Below are 18,493 nucleotides of genomic sequence, written 5' to 3'. Positions count from 1 at the left end.
AAAGAGGATGCCACAGAAAAGCAGGCAGTCCTTACAGCAAGGACGATTCCAAGTAGGTCCCTAAAGAAAAAAATTAGCTTCTGTGTTCAGCAGTTGAGGGGTGGTATTGGAGCTGTACAGCCTTGCCTGTCCGTGGAACCACCAGGGAACAAAACAAGGGCTTTGCCATTGACTCACATGGGGTGGGCTCTTTACCATCTTCTCTGCTTCCTCTTCTGCGCACACAGGGCATTGCTGCCATACATCCCACCATGAATCCAAGAAAGGCAAAGCTTGCTCACCTAACCACTGTTGGAGGGGCCTTTCTTCTCAGCAACAAGAACGAACAACCTTCCTCTTCCTGAAACTCACATTCAGAAGTTCCTCCTTACCGAGACTAACCATTGGTTATTCATAAGCAATTGCCATGAAACCTTAGTTACATTCTAGAATTGTGATGCCAGGGGGACTAAATAGTAGTCTACAAATGTTACTTCTTTGGCTTTTTCTAGTGGCAACACCGCTTCATGGTCTTTGGACCAGGACTATACTGGGAAAGAAAATACTCAGCCTACCCAGGTACATAATCAGGGAAACCCAACCAGCCTGGCACCTGAAAAAGCATGAGTTGGGTGTTTGGTACCCTAAGAAATTACCTGAAAAATGACTGCCTGGGGTTGCACCAAGTATTGTCTCATCAGCATGGAGCACCACTGCCATAGCATGAAGGAGAAAGAAAACACAGAAATGTAAGAAGGAAAATATACAAAAGGAGAGCAGTGAGAAAATAAAAAAGCTTCTGAACGATAACGGGAGGTTCCTCTCTGCAACCCTCACCCCCAGCCCAGCTACAGTCAGGAGGACAGGATATTGTTTATACTGTAGATTGACTAACAGTAGCAGCCTGCCTAGCACATCCATGCCTCACTCTGCCTAACTGGAGACAGGCAGATCTGGGGGAGCGGGAGGGGGAGTTACCCACACTGTCACTTCACAAATAAACATCACTGTCTGGGCTGAATAAGGTCTGTCTATAACAATGCCGCCAGCAGCCCCAAGTAGCAGAGGGGGAGCCGTGTTAGTCTGTACCCACAAAAACACCAAGACGTACTGTGGCACCTTAGAGACTAGCACACTTTTTGGAGCATCAGCTTTTGTGTGCAAACACCCACTTTGTCAGATGCGTCTGACTTGCAGGCATGCATGCATCCGACAAAGTGGGTCTTTGCCTAGGAAATCTTGTGCTCCAAAAAATCTGTTGGTCTATAAGGTTCCACAGGACAGCAGCACTACAGAGATGTTCTGCGTGTATGCAGAAAATCACAGGCCAACTGTTTGTATTTCCGTAGCATTACATTTAATCTGAGGCCATATTCCATGCATTGTATTTACCTATAGTTAATTCTCACAATACCAGGCCTCTTTTACTAAAGGGAAACTGAGGCACTGAGAGCTAAATTCACTGCTGATGCAGGCAGGCCAATCCCATTGCCTTTGATGGAGTGGAATGATGCCTGTAGCCAACTGGGCTCAGAGAGTGTAACCGACTTTCCCAAAGTTCCAACTAATCAGGAGCAGAGCCTGGGACTGTTTGTGTTCCTGGACTCCACCCTCAGAAGAAAAACAGCAGTGTTCCCCGGAGCTCCACTTCCCGTCACCAAGGAGGGAAGGGTTTTCCCTGACTCCCACCAATCTCTTATTGTGGGGAACATACCTCCACCATACACATCAGCTTTCATGTGCCAAAGTAATCCTGCCCACTTCAGGATTATGAGGAAATACGCAAGCTTTCCACATGCTCTAAGGCCTCTGTTAAAAATCAACGTCACGAGTCCTTTAGCTGCTGGCTTCAATCACTCTGCTTCACTTCCTAGGGTAGATTCTCAGCCGGTGTAAATTGGCTCTGGTTCACTGAAATCGACTGAGCTAGGCTGATTCACACCGGTTGAGAACCAGGTCCCCAGTCCCTTCTCCAATTCTCAGATGTGCCCTGTCACTATTCTGTGATACGAGAAGCCCCTGACCTAGCTGCTGGGTGGAAGAGGAAAAGAAGGTGGAAAAGCAAGATGGTGGAGACCCCACAAGTACTTTGGTTTTAAGAACACCCTTCCTGCGAGGTGTGCTTTCAGGGGATGGAAGCATGCTGGGGATTCTGGCATTTGAACAGCGGTCAGTACCTACATTATAACCTTTCTTTTAAAATAACCCTTTGGTCCTAACGACAGAAAGCTCCACTCAGAGATTAGATTTTTTAAACAGTAAAATAGACCCAAAGTTACTAGCAATCCACTTCTCATTACCTCAAGTGACTTCCCTCAGCAGCTGGCCCGTTCAAAAGGGGCACAGAATATTAACCACAATTATGAATACTCCTCCAGCGGAAAGAAGGAAGGCTATCATTTGCCCTCCTAAACTGAGCTGCTCCACAGAAAACTCCATAGGAAGCTTTTTTCTGTACAGAGTCCTTTCGCTTATATTGTGCATGGATTGCCATGGAGCTGAATCTCCTTGGATGAGCCAAACTTCTCGGCTGAGATTTTTCTGACCATGGCAGAACTGGTATAATGTCAATTGACCTGATGTACTATTCTTAATATGCTCTCATTGTGCAGTTCTCATCCATGACAGACTGACGCTGCATACATTTCAGCAATCTTCAAAGCATGTTGCACCATAGCCCTGCAATATTCTGCATATGCAAATTCTGGGACTTGGTTTTCATGCCCCAGTTCTACTCTCCCCGCCCCCCAATTTGGTTTGTGACACCTGTTTTCTTCCTCTTGTATCATGACTTGTGGTCCCAGACTTCCAAAGAGTCAGCTTTCCTCAGTCATTCGAGTTTACTCCCTGCCACTAGACAGGCAGGAGGAAGCTTCTACTTTTAATTTCGTTTTGTCTTTGAGCTACTTTTAATTCCTCTGTCCTTTCTCACACCTGTCTGGGAAACTATTTTGGTTGGACTAACTGTAAACAAGTGCAGATGTTGTAATATGTGGTGAACATTCACATTTAACACCTAAAAAACCTCTCCTCAGTGCTGCACGTGATTCCATCAGTTTGTTGGAAAAAAGTGAAGGATAATGAGGCACAGAAGCTTTGATTCTACTGTTCTTCAAGAGTTAATCTATGAAGGAGTGATACACCACTGCCTCCACCCACAACAGTTGTATTGAGGTGATATACACAAACTGAGGTAGGGCTGGTGAGAAGGAGCAATGGTGGCCAAAGTTTTCTTCAGTGATTTTCTTTTCGATGCCTTTAGCTGCTGGCTTCAATCACTCTGCTTCACTTCCTAGGGTAGATTCTCAGCCGGTGTAAATTGGCTCTGGTTCACTGAAATCGATGCCATTATTAGATGTTTATTCCAGAGGAGCATATGAGAGCAGAGCGCTGAAGAAAGATGCCTTCCCTAAAATGTATGAACACCATACAAAAACCGGTGAGAGAAAACCCATATGGAACACCTTACTTGAACACCTACAGTCGCATGTTATACCAGTTGCGATTATTGTGATGTATTATTGTGACAGATCCAGAGATAAGGGGAAAAGTGCTAAAATTAAATGTTTTCCTTTTTTTCCCCCGCCTACTTATTTTGGATTCTGAGAATACATAACCTTGTCAGAAGTCCAAGTGATGGGAGGAAAGGAAAGCGATGTCTAGTTTGCACTGAAAGTAACCTTTTGAAGGAGCTACACAGAGCTCAGCCAGATACACATGCTTGGCTTTTCTCTGCTGCTCAATATTCCAAACCACAACTCTGAAAAATTAAACAAACCAGCTGTGCGATTTCTTCATTCCTTTGTATTGTACAGGTGCCTTTTGTTGTTAGGAGCACAGTTCTGTGAAAGAAAATCAGTGGACACTATGCTAGCAGGTTGCTAGTATGCTGAACTATCAAAATACAAAAGTAAGCCAAATGATTTGTTGCCTTTTTGCCACTGTTTTGTGCATAAGGATTCTGTCATTTTGCCCTCGGTGAATGATGTTGCAGGAAGATAAAATGGTGCACATCATGCATCACGACTAGAAGTTCAGAGACAAAACCCCTCTGAAAAGTCACAGTCACTGCTTGTTGGATCATGCGCAGGGGTGTTTAGTACACCTTCAACCAGGTGCTCAGCTGGTTGAAGTCTTTGTGGATAAACACTCCTCCTTTGAACACACACATATACACGCAGACTTGGGTTTGCTCAACCGAATCTGCATCCAGGATCTTTTGCAAAACCAAAAGCTAACCTCTCTACGGTTTCCCAACTAGCCAATGCCCTCCAGGGATGCCATCCAGCCATGGAGTTTCCTTGATTTTCATGAGATGGGCTAGAACTTAACACAGCTGTAACAGAGTATCAGGATTCAGGAAGAATAAAACAATGAGGGTAGAACTAACAAATGCTGGGCATGCTTTGAACTGAGGCCCTGTACCAGGCTCACAAAGAGGGAGGAATGGTAACATTCAACATGTTTTGGAAACTTCCATCCAAAAGCAGCTCTCATCAATCTCCACAGCTTTTCCAAGGCCCTGTGCCACGTACAGCTGCATGGGCATCGACGCAGTTCTCGCTGACATTTTATGGGAATGGAATGTCATTGACAACCCTTCCCCTGACCTCCCCTGGATTCGAACGGGGAAGGGAGCTGACGAGCATTATATCCAAACCCATTCACTCCCCCACTGGCCCTTCATTTTATTGTTTGCATCCCCTTTTTGCCTCTGCCTGGCACCAGCACTGAACCCAGTTCTCCTCGGGGGTAAAGCTGATACACGCAGTCCACCAGGGCAGCGCTCCAGCTTCCCTTTGATTTAGTCCTCACTTGGCAGTTACTCATTCAAAAGGGGTGACCAGGGTGATTTCAAATGGTGGAATTGTCTTTTGTTTGTTTGTTTGTTTGTTTGTTTGTTTTTGAACAAAATGCTTTATAACACTCTCGCTTCCAAAATGTATTTCAAGCAATTAGCAGCTGTGCTTCCTATTAACCCAAATCCAGTTAGAACTGAGGCAAAGTACAGACATTTCCCTGAAAGAGTGGCAATTATTTAGTGCCCCTTGCCAGGATTACATTTATTCCAATACTTCAGAATAACTGACCTGCTTTTGACCTAAACATTCAGATTATTTTGCATGCTGAAAGTATACACTGTCTTTGACTGTTTCATCCTGAAATCCACAAACACAGTCACTCTCAGCTCTTCTGCTGGGACCCCAAATGCAATCTAACTGCCTAGAATTTACCTGTTGTTTTTCTTTTATACATATAAATAGGTGCATTTCCATTCTCCCTTTGTTTCTCATTTTCATTTTGTTCTAATATCTGCATGTAAATGTCTGAAAATAGCATCTGTAATTGAGGATTATGAAGTATAGCCAGCTCCTGACAGGCTGCTAAGGAAGATGGATTATCCTCATTTTTCTGTAAATTTTGTCAATTTTGGAATTCATAAGCTATCAACACTGATCAAAATGTGACCGCACAGCTGTGTCAAAGGGGAAGAAAAAAGGGACCAGTGACGACAGTCCTCCCTTGTTCTCAGAGAAGATTGCCTTTTCCCCCGCCCCCAACCGCACACCAAATACTGCCTGGGAATCATTCCTGGATACTTCTGGTATTTACCCAAAAAAGAAGAAAAAGTAGATATATTTAAATAAAGAAATTGAAAGTACGCAAATGCCCGGCTGTGCTGATTCAAATCACAAAGTGTAATTTATTGTGTGTTCGCCCTTCTTTATTTATCCCTAAGTAGTAAACACGATTTCCATTCAGGGGGTTTGTTATGTTCCACTCCTACCAGACAATCACAGCACACTTGAGGCAATTGTTTAGTTTCTTCCTCTCAATTTTCCCATTACTGGGAGTAAGTACTGCTGGGACTCTTTAATAGCCCGACTGCAGCCCATATCAATAACAGATGAGGTTTAATCGTCCAACACAAAAATTATTTAGGCTCAGTAAGGACATTCAATGTCATTTGCATAATGGCATTTCTATCCTGCGCACCTAACCCATCGTGCATAAACAAGGCCCTGGGACCATAAATAATAATAAATCATGACGTCCGTGCTCCTCTTGCTGTAATAGGAGTCACTCTTTGTAGAAATTATTTCAGCAGGAAATGGGCACTGTAATTTTAAAGACATGTGGCAAGCCACAAACCAGTAAATATCCCTCTCTCTCACACACACACACACACACACGCACACGCACGCACGCACGCACAGAGCGAGAGAGAGAGAGAGAGCACTACCTTGACTGAACAACAAACCCCTGTGAAAGAGCACAGGAAAATATTAGCACTTGTGGATAAAACTGATCTTTTTATTTTTGAACAGGGCACGCAAATTAAATAAAAACAAGGCTGGAAAGGGGTGTGCCTCTGTGTGGGCACATGAATATGTAGGACTGAGTGATTTCATTTCAGATTTAAATTGTCCCTTGTCTTCCAATTCAGAGATTACCAAGAGTAAAATAAACCACAGTGGGGAGCAGGTATTTCTAACTAAAATGAGAAGTGCTTAACCAGATATGCCGGCACGGATTTGAAGAGCAGGGGAGGGAGGAGGGAGTGAATGTGGATGGCAGACCAGGTGTTGAATCATGCACTGTAAAACAGCACAAACACATCTCAGAGAGTAAACAAAGGCTTGGACACAGCCTGGACAGCATGTATCTGAAGAGCACCGAGAAGATCTAAGGCAAATGAGTTGTTGTGATTTGAGTAGATAATGGGAGCTTTTGTCCATTGTCCAAAGAGCAAAGACACATGCAAAGCAATTGTTTCTGGCTTGCAGGAAAGAGGTTAAATTACAGCAGAGCAGAAACTCACACTAGGGTGGGATTCTCTTAACAGTCTTACACTGGTGGAACTCAGTTGGAATTGTTCTTAATTTACACCATTGTGAGAAAGAGGATAATCAGGCTCAGACTCACTCTGTCTGCACAGGAATCACATGTGTTTCCTAGCATACTAAGGGCCAGTTGATAACCAGTTATGCCACCAGATAATGAATTCCAATTTGATATTGCAAAAGAAAACCTTCTTTCCCTGGACCAAACTCACCCAGAGTGAAAGGCCAGACATCACAAAAGGAGTTTTCTATTTGGCAGCTCTCTCCATTGTGCATGTCCCTGGAAGTCCCATTCACCTGAGCCTTGCGCACTCATTTATTGCTCGGCAGAATCAAGAGGTCCCCACTCTGAGGATTATACAAGGTCAGAAGGAGTAAAGAATCAGGCCCTTTGTCTTTCAGACTGCCTTCATCCCCTCTCCTTCCTGCCATGTACTAGTCTTAATGCTGTGAGCAGGAACAGGCCTTGGAGACGTGCAATGAACACCTAGACCATCCCTGAGAGGTCTAACCTGTTTGCAAGAGCTGCCATAATAGGCACCGCACAACCTCCCTTGGTAAACTATTCCAGCACTAGTTTACCAAGGGAGGTGGTGAGATCCCCTTCACTGGAGGTTTTAAGAACAGGTTGGACAAATCCCTGCCAGGGCTGGCCTAAGTTCACTTGGGTCCTGCACTAGATGACCTATCAAGGTCCTGCCGGGGTTACATTTCTGTGATCCTATGAATGAAAACTACAGAGCATGAGTTCTGTAGGGGAAAAGATTAAAATGAGTAAGGCTAGTTAACTGAGAGGGAAGGGAAATGAAGTGTGCTGTAACTGAGGCATGTAAATGAGTGACTGCCATGGAGGAGGAAGATCAGGATTCTTTTTTACCAACTGAAGCTGGATGAACACTGCAAGAAATTGTTCTTGTGCATTAGTTTGAATATAAACTGCAGGTTCATTTTGACAGTATCCAATGTAAAGTGTTTATATGACACGCTCACACGCACACTATCTGAGTGCCTCGCAGTTCATAATGTATCCTCACAAAACCTCTAAGGCTGGGAAAGGTCATTATCCATATTAGATAGATGGAAACAGAGGCACGAGTGACCTGCCCAAGGTCACACAGGAAGTCAGTGCCAGAACAGGGACCTGCTTCAGCTGTCATAAGCTATCAGCCTACCCATCAGGCCATCCTTCCTTGCTCATCATTGGTGATCCTTTTCATGCTTTCCTCCACCATTCACATGGCTGAATTTTAGTTCATCAGAACATTGGGTGAAAAGCAGAAATCTTGTGGATACTTGTACACACTGGATTTACATCAGACCATCAGTTTCTGAACAGAAATCCACACTGGAACCACTAAAGAATTCTGTCTAATAATCCATTGTGAGCCATGGCCACATGGGTTAGGGTTCCTAATTTAAGAAACTACTACATATATTAAAAACTTGGCTCACATGGATCGTTTTTATCTGACCTGCTACTAATGAACATTTGAATGAATGATGAGAAGAAATGAAATGCAAAGAAAAGACTCCCATTTATGTGAATGGACTTCGGACAACGTAATAAATGCTATGCCTATAGGCGGAACCCCTCCGAGGAATCTTTCTTTTCAGTGAATGAGCATATTTGTTAAAAGCCCAGAATGTTTGTAAGCAGGTAATAATGGCCCATATTAATCAAACAACTAGTTCATTGCCAACAGTGTGTAAACCCCCTGGCCCCACAATGAAATTAAAAGGCAACAGATTTGGAAATGACAAAATTATTTTTGTTTGTTTGTTTTTAACTCAACACATCATTGTTCTATGGCTCTCATTGCCACAAATAGTATTGAGGCAAAGAGGATTTTTAAAAGGATGGGAGATCTAATATGACACTCCTCATTTACACTAGCTAGAGAAATGTATAACTGCCCATTGTAGTGGTTCTGCACCTTCTTCCGATACAAATGATATTGGCCACTATTGGAGAAAATTAAACAGCAACATAGCTAGATATTTTCCAACTGGGAATTTTGACAGATGTCTCAACTTCCCTGGGATTGTGGGTGGAGTTTTCGTTAAGTACCATCAATCTTCTTTTTCCCCCTTTTGCCCTTGGTGACATAAAGCAAAATCATAAACAAAGATTAGAGTCTGTGTTTTCATAACGGTTTCTAAGCAAGGTTCTCACAATACTTTATGAAGGTTATCTCATGTGGTTTCATAACACCCTTTCCAGAAATGCTGTCTGTGTTTCACAAATGAGGGAACAAGTTGAGAGATGTTAAAAGCTGTGTATGAAAACTGCTCATTGATTATGGGGGACTCTCTCCTTCCACGTGTCTGGTTAAAAAGGCAGCATCCTAGCTAGCAGCTTTCTTCTTGCTCTTTTTCTAACAAAAGAGCTCAGCACAAACACTCATACTGTTACAAATCTTAATAAACGCATCTTCTTTGTTACCATTTAGGTCTGCTCTGGTCACCTAAGGGAAGATTGCAAAGGAAGAGCACAAAATAAACCACAGCTGGGAAGCAGCTAATGCAGGAAACAGATGAAAACTACTTGAAAAGGATTTGTTAGCCCACATTAAATAACAGGAGGGCTGTGCCTCCAAATTTAAAACCTTCCTGTACACTTCACTAGGACACACAGTGACAAAGCAGATCATTATTCACTGCCTTGTACCTTGCATAGTATCGGAGGGCTAGCCGTGTTAGTCTGGATCTGTAACAGCAACGAAGGGTCCTGTGGCACCTTATAGACTAACAGAGAAGTTTTGAGCGTGAGCTTTCGTGAGCGCAGGCTCACTTCATCAGATGCTGGTCTTGGAAATCTCCAAGACCAGCATCTGATGAAGTGAGCCTGCGCTCACGAAAGCTCACGCTCAAAACTTCTCTGTTAGTCTATAAGGTGCCACAGGACCCTTCGTTGCTTGTACCTTGCATAGTCATTTACTCTCATGCAGAGGGAGTGCAACGTGCTCTCACCACCCAGAACAGAGATAACAGCAAGGAGACAAGGCACAAGGCAAGGAGAATCAAGTCATACACCCTGCCAGTGTGAAATCACGTAGGGATGAAGACTATCGGCAGATCAGAGCTTACAGATCTCAACACATGATCACACAATAGGTCTCATTGCTACAACTTTTTCTAACTGCCCTTGGCTCTGCTTAATGGAAACCATGTTATTCCCATGCTCCCATAGCTCATGGATAGAGCTCAGCTAACTACTCCATTACACAGCTAGACTACGTACATGCACATGCACTCTGAGATCCATCCATCCGTTTGGTAAGGATACATCTTCCTCCCTGATTTCTGTTCACCTGAATGTACACAATGTCACCCAGGGTTGGAAACAATAGCTCATACAGCGTGACTGTATTTGAGATGGAAGACCACTGCTATGACAAAGTTTATCCAAAGCATTACTCTCCAGACAATGTTTTCCGAAGAGGTATACTGCCCCTAAGCCAAAAAATACACATCATTCCTACCTCTGATTCTAGTCTAAATCATATTCAAGTCATCATGTGATTAGATCCCGAAAGAAAGATTACAAAATTCAGTGGTGTGTTACAGACTTTACATGAACTGGTTCACCTTTAAGCAAGCAAATCTCCAAAATCTTCGCTTGTTTTTAAAACTGAACTCAAACATCCCAGATGAAATTCTTGAACATTCATATAAATGTATTTTGTTGTTATTTGTCCATATGCTCACATTGCTGGGTTCCAGCCAGGGCTAGAGATGATCAAAAGTCTTCTAATTTCAACGCTGTGATGATTTTAAGTGTAATTTTGATTTTTTAATACCTCCCCCCCAACAAAACATTTTGGACACAGTTTTCACTCATTCTTAACTGGCTTTATCTGTGACAAGAGCTAGATCAGGGGCAATATAGCAGAAAATATTCCCTTATGGTGTGTCTGTCCAGAAAAAAGAAAGAAATAGCTATGTCAGGAGGCAGTTTGTTCTTGCAAGGATTCATATCCAATTGTGCAATCACAAGAGCTGGTGGTAGCTGGAATAAGCTGCAGCCTAGTACCCACAGTGGACCTGAAGTCAGAACTTGTAGAGAGTCCCTCATCAGGAATAGTGTTGCATTTACACTGGAGAACAAAAGCTAAGCTAACATCCTTGATGTAAGTTTGTGGTCCACTAACCAGACCCTACCATGCCACAGGTCAACTGTATCACAGTGAAGGTAACAACAAAATGGCATATAATGTCACAGATCGGGTAAGATATTTTTCATTTCATTGCTGTCACATGCATGGCAGAACCCTTTTTAGTGGAACTACACGGTGCTTCTTCCCACACGATGGTTAACGATGACCAGTGGACAACAGGCTAAATTCACTACTCAGCCAAATGTTGCTATCATTTTCCCAGTGTAAAATGTCTAGTAGAAGCCCTGCTTCCCAATGCCTCTGAGCTAAATTGCATTTCTGACACTCCACCAGCTTCTCAGTCAGAAATGGCCAAAGTGATAGTAACTTTATTTTATGTATAAAATATAGAGATGGGCCCTAGCCTGTGATAAATACATACATGGGACCCGAATCTCAGCTTGGTTATGACAAAACAGCCCACTGACTTCAAGGGAGCTACATGGATTCATCCTGGTGAGGACCTGACTAATACGTTCTTTGGGGGAAGAGATCAGAGGATTTGACTATCCAAGCTCAAAGCCATTTCAAATAATCATTTTATTGTTACAGAGCTAGCCGCCAGAGCACAAGAGTGTCATTAAAAACTATTATTTTAAAAAGAGCCCAGAAAGCTGAAAAGAATCAGTGGTGTTGTAAGTACTGATAAAAGGACAAGGTGCCGAGTGCCCCATTACAGAAGTTCAAGTGTGCTGTGGAAATTGTACTTAAGTTCAAGAGCAAGCACTTTTAATTCCCATATTCCCTGCAATTGTTCATACATTGACCAAACAGCTACATAATACTCTAAGTACATATGAAAGAGAAAGGAAAAGAGGTGCAGCTGCTGGGTTTGTTCTTTCACTGCAAGACATTGGAGGAATGTGTCTGGTAGCTCTGCCTGGGAATGACTCACCAGTCTCCCTAACTGCAGGACCCAGTCAGAATTCAAGGGAGCAGAGTTACCACCCTCTCTGGTGGTTGCAATAACAAAGCCAATGAAAAGAGCACTGGTAGCCAAAACTCAAGGTCTGAAGCTCCAAAGCCAGGACTTTGGGACCTCAGAGCCAACCAGCAACATTAGGAAAGATGTGATTGTTCCAAAGAACTATTCTGAAGAAGCCCTTGTAAATAAGAATGTTCCTTGAACTTTAAGTGCCTTTAAAATATACTTAAATACTAGCACTAGGTGCACAATATTTGAAGTGTTTATACACTAGTCTGTAGAGTACTTCAAAAAACTAATATACTTAACTACACAGGAACCCTGAATGAGATGTAACAGGTCCACAAGATGCTAACAAGAGCCATCATACATCCTGACAGCTGCCATTCTGACACATACAGTCAGTTGAAAACACAGTACCACCAATGGTAACTTGTCAAAATTCAGAAGTCAGACACCCAAAGTTCATGAGTGCAGCTTTAAACCTTGTGAGACTGAAAACAAATTTTGGGTTCTTTCCCACTTGCTCTCTGGTTTTGGAAATGTGCACTTGGTAACACTTCCAAGCTTACCATCACAACTGTGGCTAGCGAGTTACTTCAATGAAAGCTGAGGGTCTCACTTAATTACATGAATCTGGAAACCAGGACTTGAAGAAATAGTCAGAGATTTTTTGACAAAACCATGGGATTTGGTCACATCGAAAAACATTGCACCAAATGAAGTTTCACAGTTCTGCCTTTTTATTCCTGCCCCCTAATTTAATCAAAGAATAATTTGGGTTCGTCAACTAGCTGTCTTTGACTCATCGGATGCTATGAATCAAAGACATATTGAAGAATATTTTTCTGCTATTTAGCAACAAGCAGCCAGTGACTCTCTAGAATATGGGCAAACCAATCTGCTGCCTCTGAAAAATAATAGCAATGCCAGTCATTTTGACTGTGTTAAACACTCTACTATTATTGTACAAGTATTGGACTTTCATTTTGTACCACACTCTCCACCTGAGATCTCCAAGTGTTTTCCAGATGTCCCTGTTGTAAAGAAAGTTGTATAGTTCCCATTTTACAGATAAGACAATCAAGCCAGAGAACAGTTAGGCTTGACACCCCATTGACTTCCAAGGTGAGCTGAGTACTTAAGTCCTTTGTACCTTTGGAAATCTCCCCAAGGTATTCTCCCAGACTGCCCTTGGACAACTATGGCAGAACTCAGAACACAAGTAAGGAGACTAAATGGAGGTTCTCTGGACACTTATTGGTCCTTTAGTTTCTTCACGCATTATACTTTGAGGGGGACATGGAGATGCTACCAGCCAACTTGGCTCTGCTGCCCCTCTCTACATGGGACTTCTCTTCATTTCAGTTATTCTTGCAGTCCATACAAGTCTTTTGTTATTCGAGTGTTCATTATTTGTGTGGGAAATGAGTAATCATGTAACAGGGGTTCTTCCAAATTAGTCAGATCCACTTGGTTTTATTCCTCCCATACAACTATTTTTCTGGGGCCCACATTCTCACATAGCAGGGTAAGCAATGCAGTAGTTAGCAAGGAGGAGACAGCATTGATAAAACAGCGCTAGGTCATACAGCGCTAGGACAGCTAGGAAACGTGTTTCCTCTACAGAGGAAAGGGAGAAACTGGTTTTCCAAGTCACACCTCACAGGGATACTTAGGACGGTCTGACCTTTTCAAATGACAGCCACCATGAGTCTGAGCCAAAGTCCATTGCCTTCAGTGGCTCTTGAATCAGACCCCATTTGCTTATATATGGTGAACATTCATGCAGAACAGGGTCTCTGAGGTAACTGTAGTCCTGGGCACCATATCTAAAAACTCATGGGTTGGGACCATCCATGGTCTGTTTAGAGGTGGAAAGACAGAAAGAGTCACTAAATATTCGTGTATCTCAAGAGACCCCCCCCAATCCCACAGCCAACCACCTGCATCTGCATTGTCCATCCTAGTGCAATGGTACTGTGTCTGTACTGCTGTCACTCAGGAAAGCCAGGGGTACTCACCCAACATGGGAACTATCTTTAAAATCCTTCAACGGCATCAAGGTGTCCACAGGTTGCAGACTATATTTGGTGTTTAAATTGCCTCAAAAACATAGGGAATGCCTATAAAACAAGCTTGGAAATAAGAAATTATTCTGATAAAAGGCTCAGTCTCTTGAAAATAAGAATAATTTAGGGTGGAAATTCTATTCTGCTCCATTCAGAGCAAAGGCAGAATCAGAACAGAGTTATGCTACAAAGCAATATTTCAGGATTCACTGTTAGCTGAGCTAAAAGCCGTTTTTCTTGCCGCTCCTATTACCCTAGTGCAGAGGAATGCACGAGCTTTCAGTTTAAATTAGCAGACCCTACATTAATCACTGCAGCCCATTGAACAAGTCAACAGGCAAGTTTATTTGCTTATAGATTTCTCTTTCATTCTCTTGTAGGTTTAACACAGACAGCAGGAAGTAGGTCAATATTACTATTGCACAGATCTGTGGTGAAAGATGCTAGCTTGCGACATTGTGTTATCCTTGTAGAAAGCCAACTTCAGACAGTTCTGTGCATATTTTCCCAGGGCAAGCGGAGGGCAAGACATACCTACTGTCAACTGCAAAGATCATCTCCCTGGCTGCTATTTTCAAAGGGACGGATTTCTTGAGCAATTATATTGGACTCATTTTAGTCATATATTATGCTTGGATGTGATATTGAAAATCTGATGAATTGTCAGTAAATCAGTGCACTCCTTCCGTTCCTGGGCGGAGTCCATGGTTTGCTTGATTACTGCTTATTACTTGTTTTGGACTGATAGGTAGCTAATTACAGCTGTACTACTAATATGAAGTAAATGGTAATAGGCAATAAATTTTTTTTAATTTTAAAAATCATTTAACTAACTGACATGATCTTTGTCCCAAACCCTAGAAATCCACCTTTCCCCAGTGAGATACATGATGAACAGAAAGCTTAATTAAATTACCAAAGTCATATCAGAGGTCTCCTATGGAAGTAGCTAAATGTTCCCAATGTAAATTTGCACAATATTGTCATGGATGCAGTTCTCCTGGTGAAAACAATGGATGTTTCTAACATAGAAGTGCATTCCAGTGTGCTTTTACCATCATACTGTCTAACCCTGCTTGAAGACACGGTCATAAAACTGCTGACAGCTGCAAACCCCCTCCTACATTACATCTCACATCACCGGGAACCTAAACAGGCAGTCATTCCAGACTAGGAATGTTACGAAATGGTTCAGGTGTAGCCAAGGCCTGTGGCTACAGTCTTACTTGCTCAACTGTTTACATATTATTGTTAACAGGGCTGCAGGATGGCTCTCATGACATTACTCAAGGAAAATCACTATATTTCTGCTGTCCTCCAGAAGAGGAGTAGCTAGCATTCCAGCTCCCAGCATAGACAGGGTGATAAGGGAGATCTCATGTCAGTAAGAGTTTTAGTCTCTGAAGTTTCACAGAGGTTGCCATGTTAGTCTGTTTCAGCAAAAACAAGGAGTCCCATGGCACCTTAAAGACTAACACATGTATTTAGTAACAGAGAGGAAGCCGTGCTATTCTATACACTATCAAAACAAAAAGCAGTCAAGTAGCACTTTAAAGACTAGCAAAATAGTTTATTAGGTGAGCTTTCGTAGGACAGACCCACTTCTTCAGACCATGTATTTAGGCATAAGCTTTCATGAACTACAGGCCACTTCGTCAGAGGCATTTGACAGAGTGGACTCCAGCCTATGAAAGTTTATGCCCAGATCAACTCGTTAGGCTTCATGTTGCCACAGGACTCCTTGTGGTCTTCGTTGCATTTTTCAAGCCTTCATCAAGCAGACCTGCACACCAGAACTCCTCTGCACAATGCTCCTTTTTTCCATAAATGTTCGCCAATTGCTCCCAGTGATGTAGCTTTACTGGAATAGTGAGAAGTGACAATAACAACTGTCCCCTCTATTCCTATGCTACCTTAGAGGCTGAAACAAGGAGATGCACTGTGGCCCATCATAGGCTGCCTGAGATAAAGAAACAATGGGAGATGATGAGGGTCTTTTAAAAAGCTTGATATTACCATTATTTCAGCTGAGAACCTGAGGTACCTAGGCTGTGTGACAGCAGAATTAAATCCAAGCCCAACACACCTGGAAAGAAGTAGTGCTGCTAGGGCATTAGGAAGTGTGTGTTTTAGGGCACAGTATAGTTAGAATTCCTCTAGACCAGGACATGGGTAAAGATTCTATAAGCTGACACAACTAGAAATCCTAGAGACACATTCTCATCTCAGTTCCACTGTGGCAAACCTTTAAATAACTCCACCGGACTCAATGGAGATGCACCTGTAAATCCAGGGTCACTGCAATTAGAATCTGAAATAGGTCCATCATTTCTTTTCACATCAAGTTTTAAAGAGAGAGAGAGAGAGAGAGAGGGAGAGGGAGAGGGAGAGGGAGGGAGATTCTTTTGCTTTCAGTGCAGTTTGTGAAACGAATACCGTGAGCAACAGGCACATTACTCCTGGAAAATGCTAGGGAACATCACACTGGTGTCTGTGTGCAGCATATTTAGACTGGGCAGGGTCAGATTTATGTATTTATCATTTCAATGGATGATACTGGTGTTTATTTTTAAGCATTTATTTCAGCTTTTATAAGTATAGTTAGTGTCCCCATAGACCAGCCCAGCTTTACTCTCTGCGTGTAAGGGGTGATGCCAAATCTCGGAGCCTCTCTCTGCTCGCGAGAGGGGAGAAGCTACAACTTCCTCTTCCCTCGCACCCATGATTTGGGAGGCTAAGCAGGCTCTGGAACACTCACAGTGCTGGGGAGCCTGCCACAGAATCTAGCCCCAAAGCTCTTGCAGCAGAGAGGGATATCACAGCCCTACCTGTGACTACCCTGCATGTTTTCCCCCATTTGTGCTGCAATCAGAGCATGGGGGGGTACTTTTTGGAGAATATCATAGTAGACTTCCTTCGATCCCGAGGGATCATGGGTTTGCTCCCCAGTTGGACTGATTTGAAGCTAAAACATGCAGTCAACTGAAATAGTTTGTGAATTTGGGTCAGATTCAAGAAGAGTTTCACCTGAAAAAACAGGAAGCAGGAATTCCAAAAAAGTAGAATTTTTTAATTTTATTTTTGAAGCTAAGTGTTTCTACTTTTCATTTTTAAAATGTAACTTCACAAAAGGGGGAGGGTTAAAGAGCACAACCTGGAAACAAACCAGAATATTCCATTTTGGATCAAACAAAATGATTTTTTTTTACCTAAAATGAAGAGGTTTTATGGCCTTTCATTTTGGAAAGAAAAAAAAAGATAAAAACATAATTTTGCCTAATCCCAATACTACTATTTTTTCAGATTTTGTGTTTCAGATGCTAAATTCTTATTTGCCCACCTTGACTTACAGTAGGTTATTTTAATACCCCTTATATTCTTAAACATTTAATACATTTCCTGTTTTTCTGGAAGATCAGAAATACCACTAGCAGCTTCTACCAGCAAAAGGCATCTGTTTCCCAGGAAGTGCCAGTCTTTCAGAAATAAAAAACTTGCCTCTGATACCTGTTGGCAGAATGCAGAGTCTCTGCAGTGGTAGCTTCCATGAAATGTCTCAGCAATTTCTTGATTGTCATGCAATACACTGAGCAGCATCAGCTACTCTGTTACCTCGTGTCACATAATATAGCACAATAGGACTAACCACCATCCAACATGTTCTGTCACACCTGATACACAACCTGGGGAATATATTTTTTCCCTGAAAACTGTACATACAAAAGTCTAGTAATCAGAAAGGAGGGAAGGAGGTGATATTTATTCTTTTGTTTTTTTTAAAGAAAGGTTCCCACACACAAACGGCAGAGTTAAAAGCTAAACATAACGAGTGCTTTTTGTAACAGTAGCAGGTATGTTCTTTCATCTCTCTCTCTAAACAGCTGCATGTCTTTAGGATGCAGAATAAAGAGGGCTATCAATGTTCCCTTCACCCACAAAGTGCAAGGATGTTCTTGTGGTTTAGGTACAAAACAGAGTCAGAACATCTGGCTCAGCACCTAGCGCAATGGGCCGCTGAGGTCTGCCAAAGCCTCTCTATAAAAATAATTAACCACAGTGCAAACTAATAGGGCTCATTCAGTATGGAGCCCAGGCTCCGGTGCTTAGTACGCTCAATATCCCATGAAGTCTGTAAAAATTCTGAGCTGGTCACAAACTGGAATTCCCATTCTGCAGGAACTGGTGATCATTTGAAATATGTTTTCATTCCAGTTCAGAAATTATCAAAACTATTTGATTTACTGAACCAGAATGCGAAAAATGAGCCTGTGTATTTAAACATTTTTTCCCACTGAAAATTGAATGGAACTTGACCCATTCCCTAAAATATTTCAATTTCTACAAAAAAATGCATTTTCTGAGGCAAAACCGTCCCAATGGAAAAATCTGACCACATCTATTTGAAACCGAAGACCTTTTTACGACACATCTTGTATGGATAATGTCCACCATGTATTTCCAGAATAATGATGACCATGAACTGTGATTTTTCCCAACACCTGAAATCATTTTGAC

General features: G+C 42.4%; 1 protein-coding gene across 2 annotated transcripts in view; it reads right to left on the bottom strand.

The window, feature by feature from the left end:
* The window catches only part of PAX5 (paired box 5), a 226,902-nt gene that overhangs the window by 115,776 nt on the left and 92,633 nt on the right, over window positions 1-18,493 (bottom strand). The window contains exon 7 of one of the 2 annotated variants that reach the window (XM_074994011.1): window positions 636-692. The exons of the other annotated variant lie outside the window; for it this stretch is intronic. Within the exon in view, the coding sequence (XP_074850112.1) occupies window positions 636-692 (57 nt within the window). The remainder of the gene's footprint in view (window positions 1-635; window positions 693-18,493) is intronic. 2 annotated transcript variants of the gene reach the window in all.

Source organism: Carettochelys insculpta, chromosome 5 (assembly GCF_033958435.1).
Source record: "Carettochelys insculpta isolate YL-2023 chromosome 5, ASM3395843v1, whole genome shotgun sequence".
Classification (NCBI taxonomy): domain Eukaryota; kingdom Metazoa; phylum Chordata; order Testudines; family Carettochelyidae; genus Carettochelys; species Carettochelys insculpta.
This window is presented reverse-complemented; position numbering and strand designations above follow the sequence as displayed.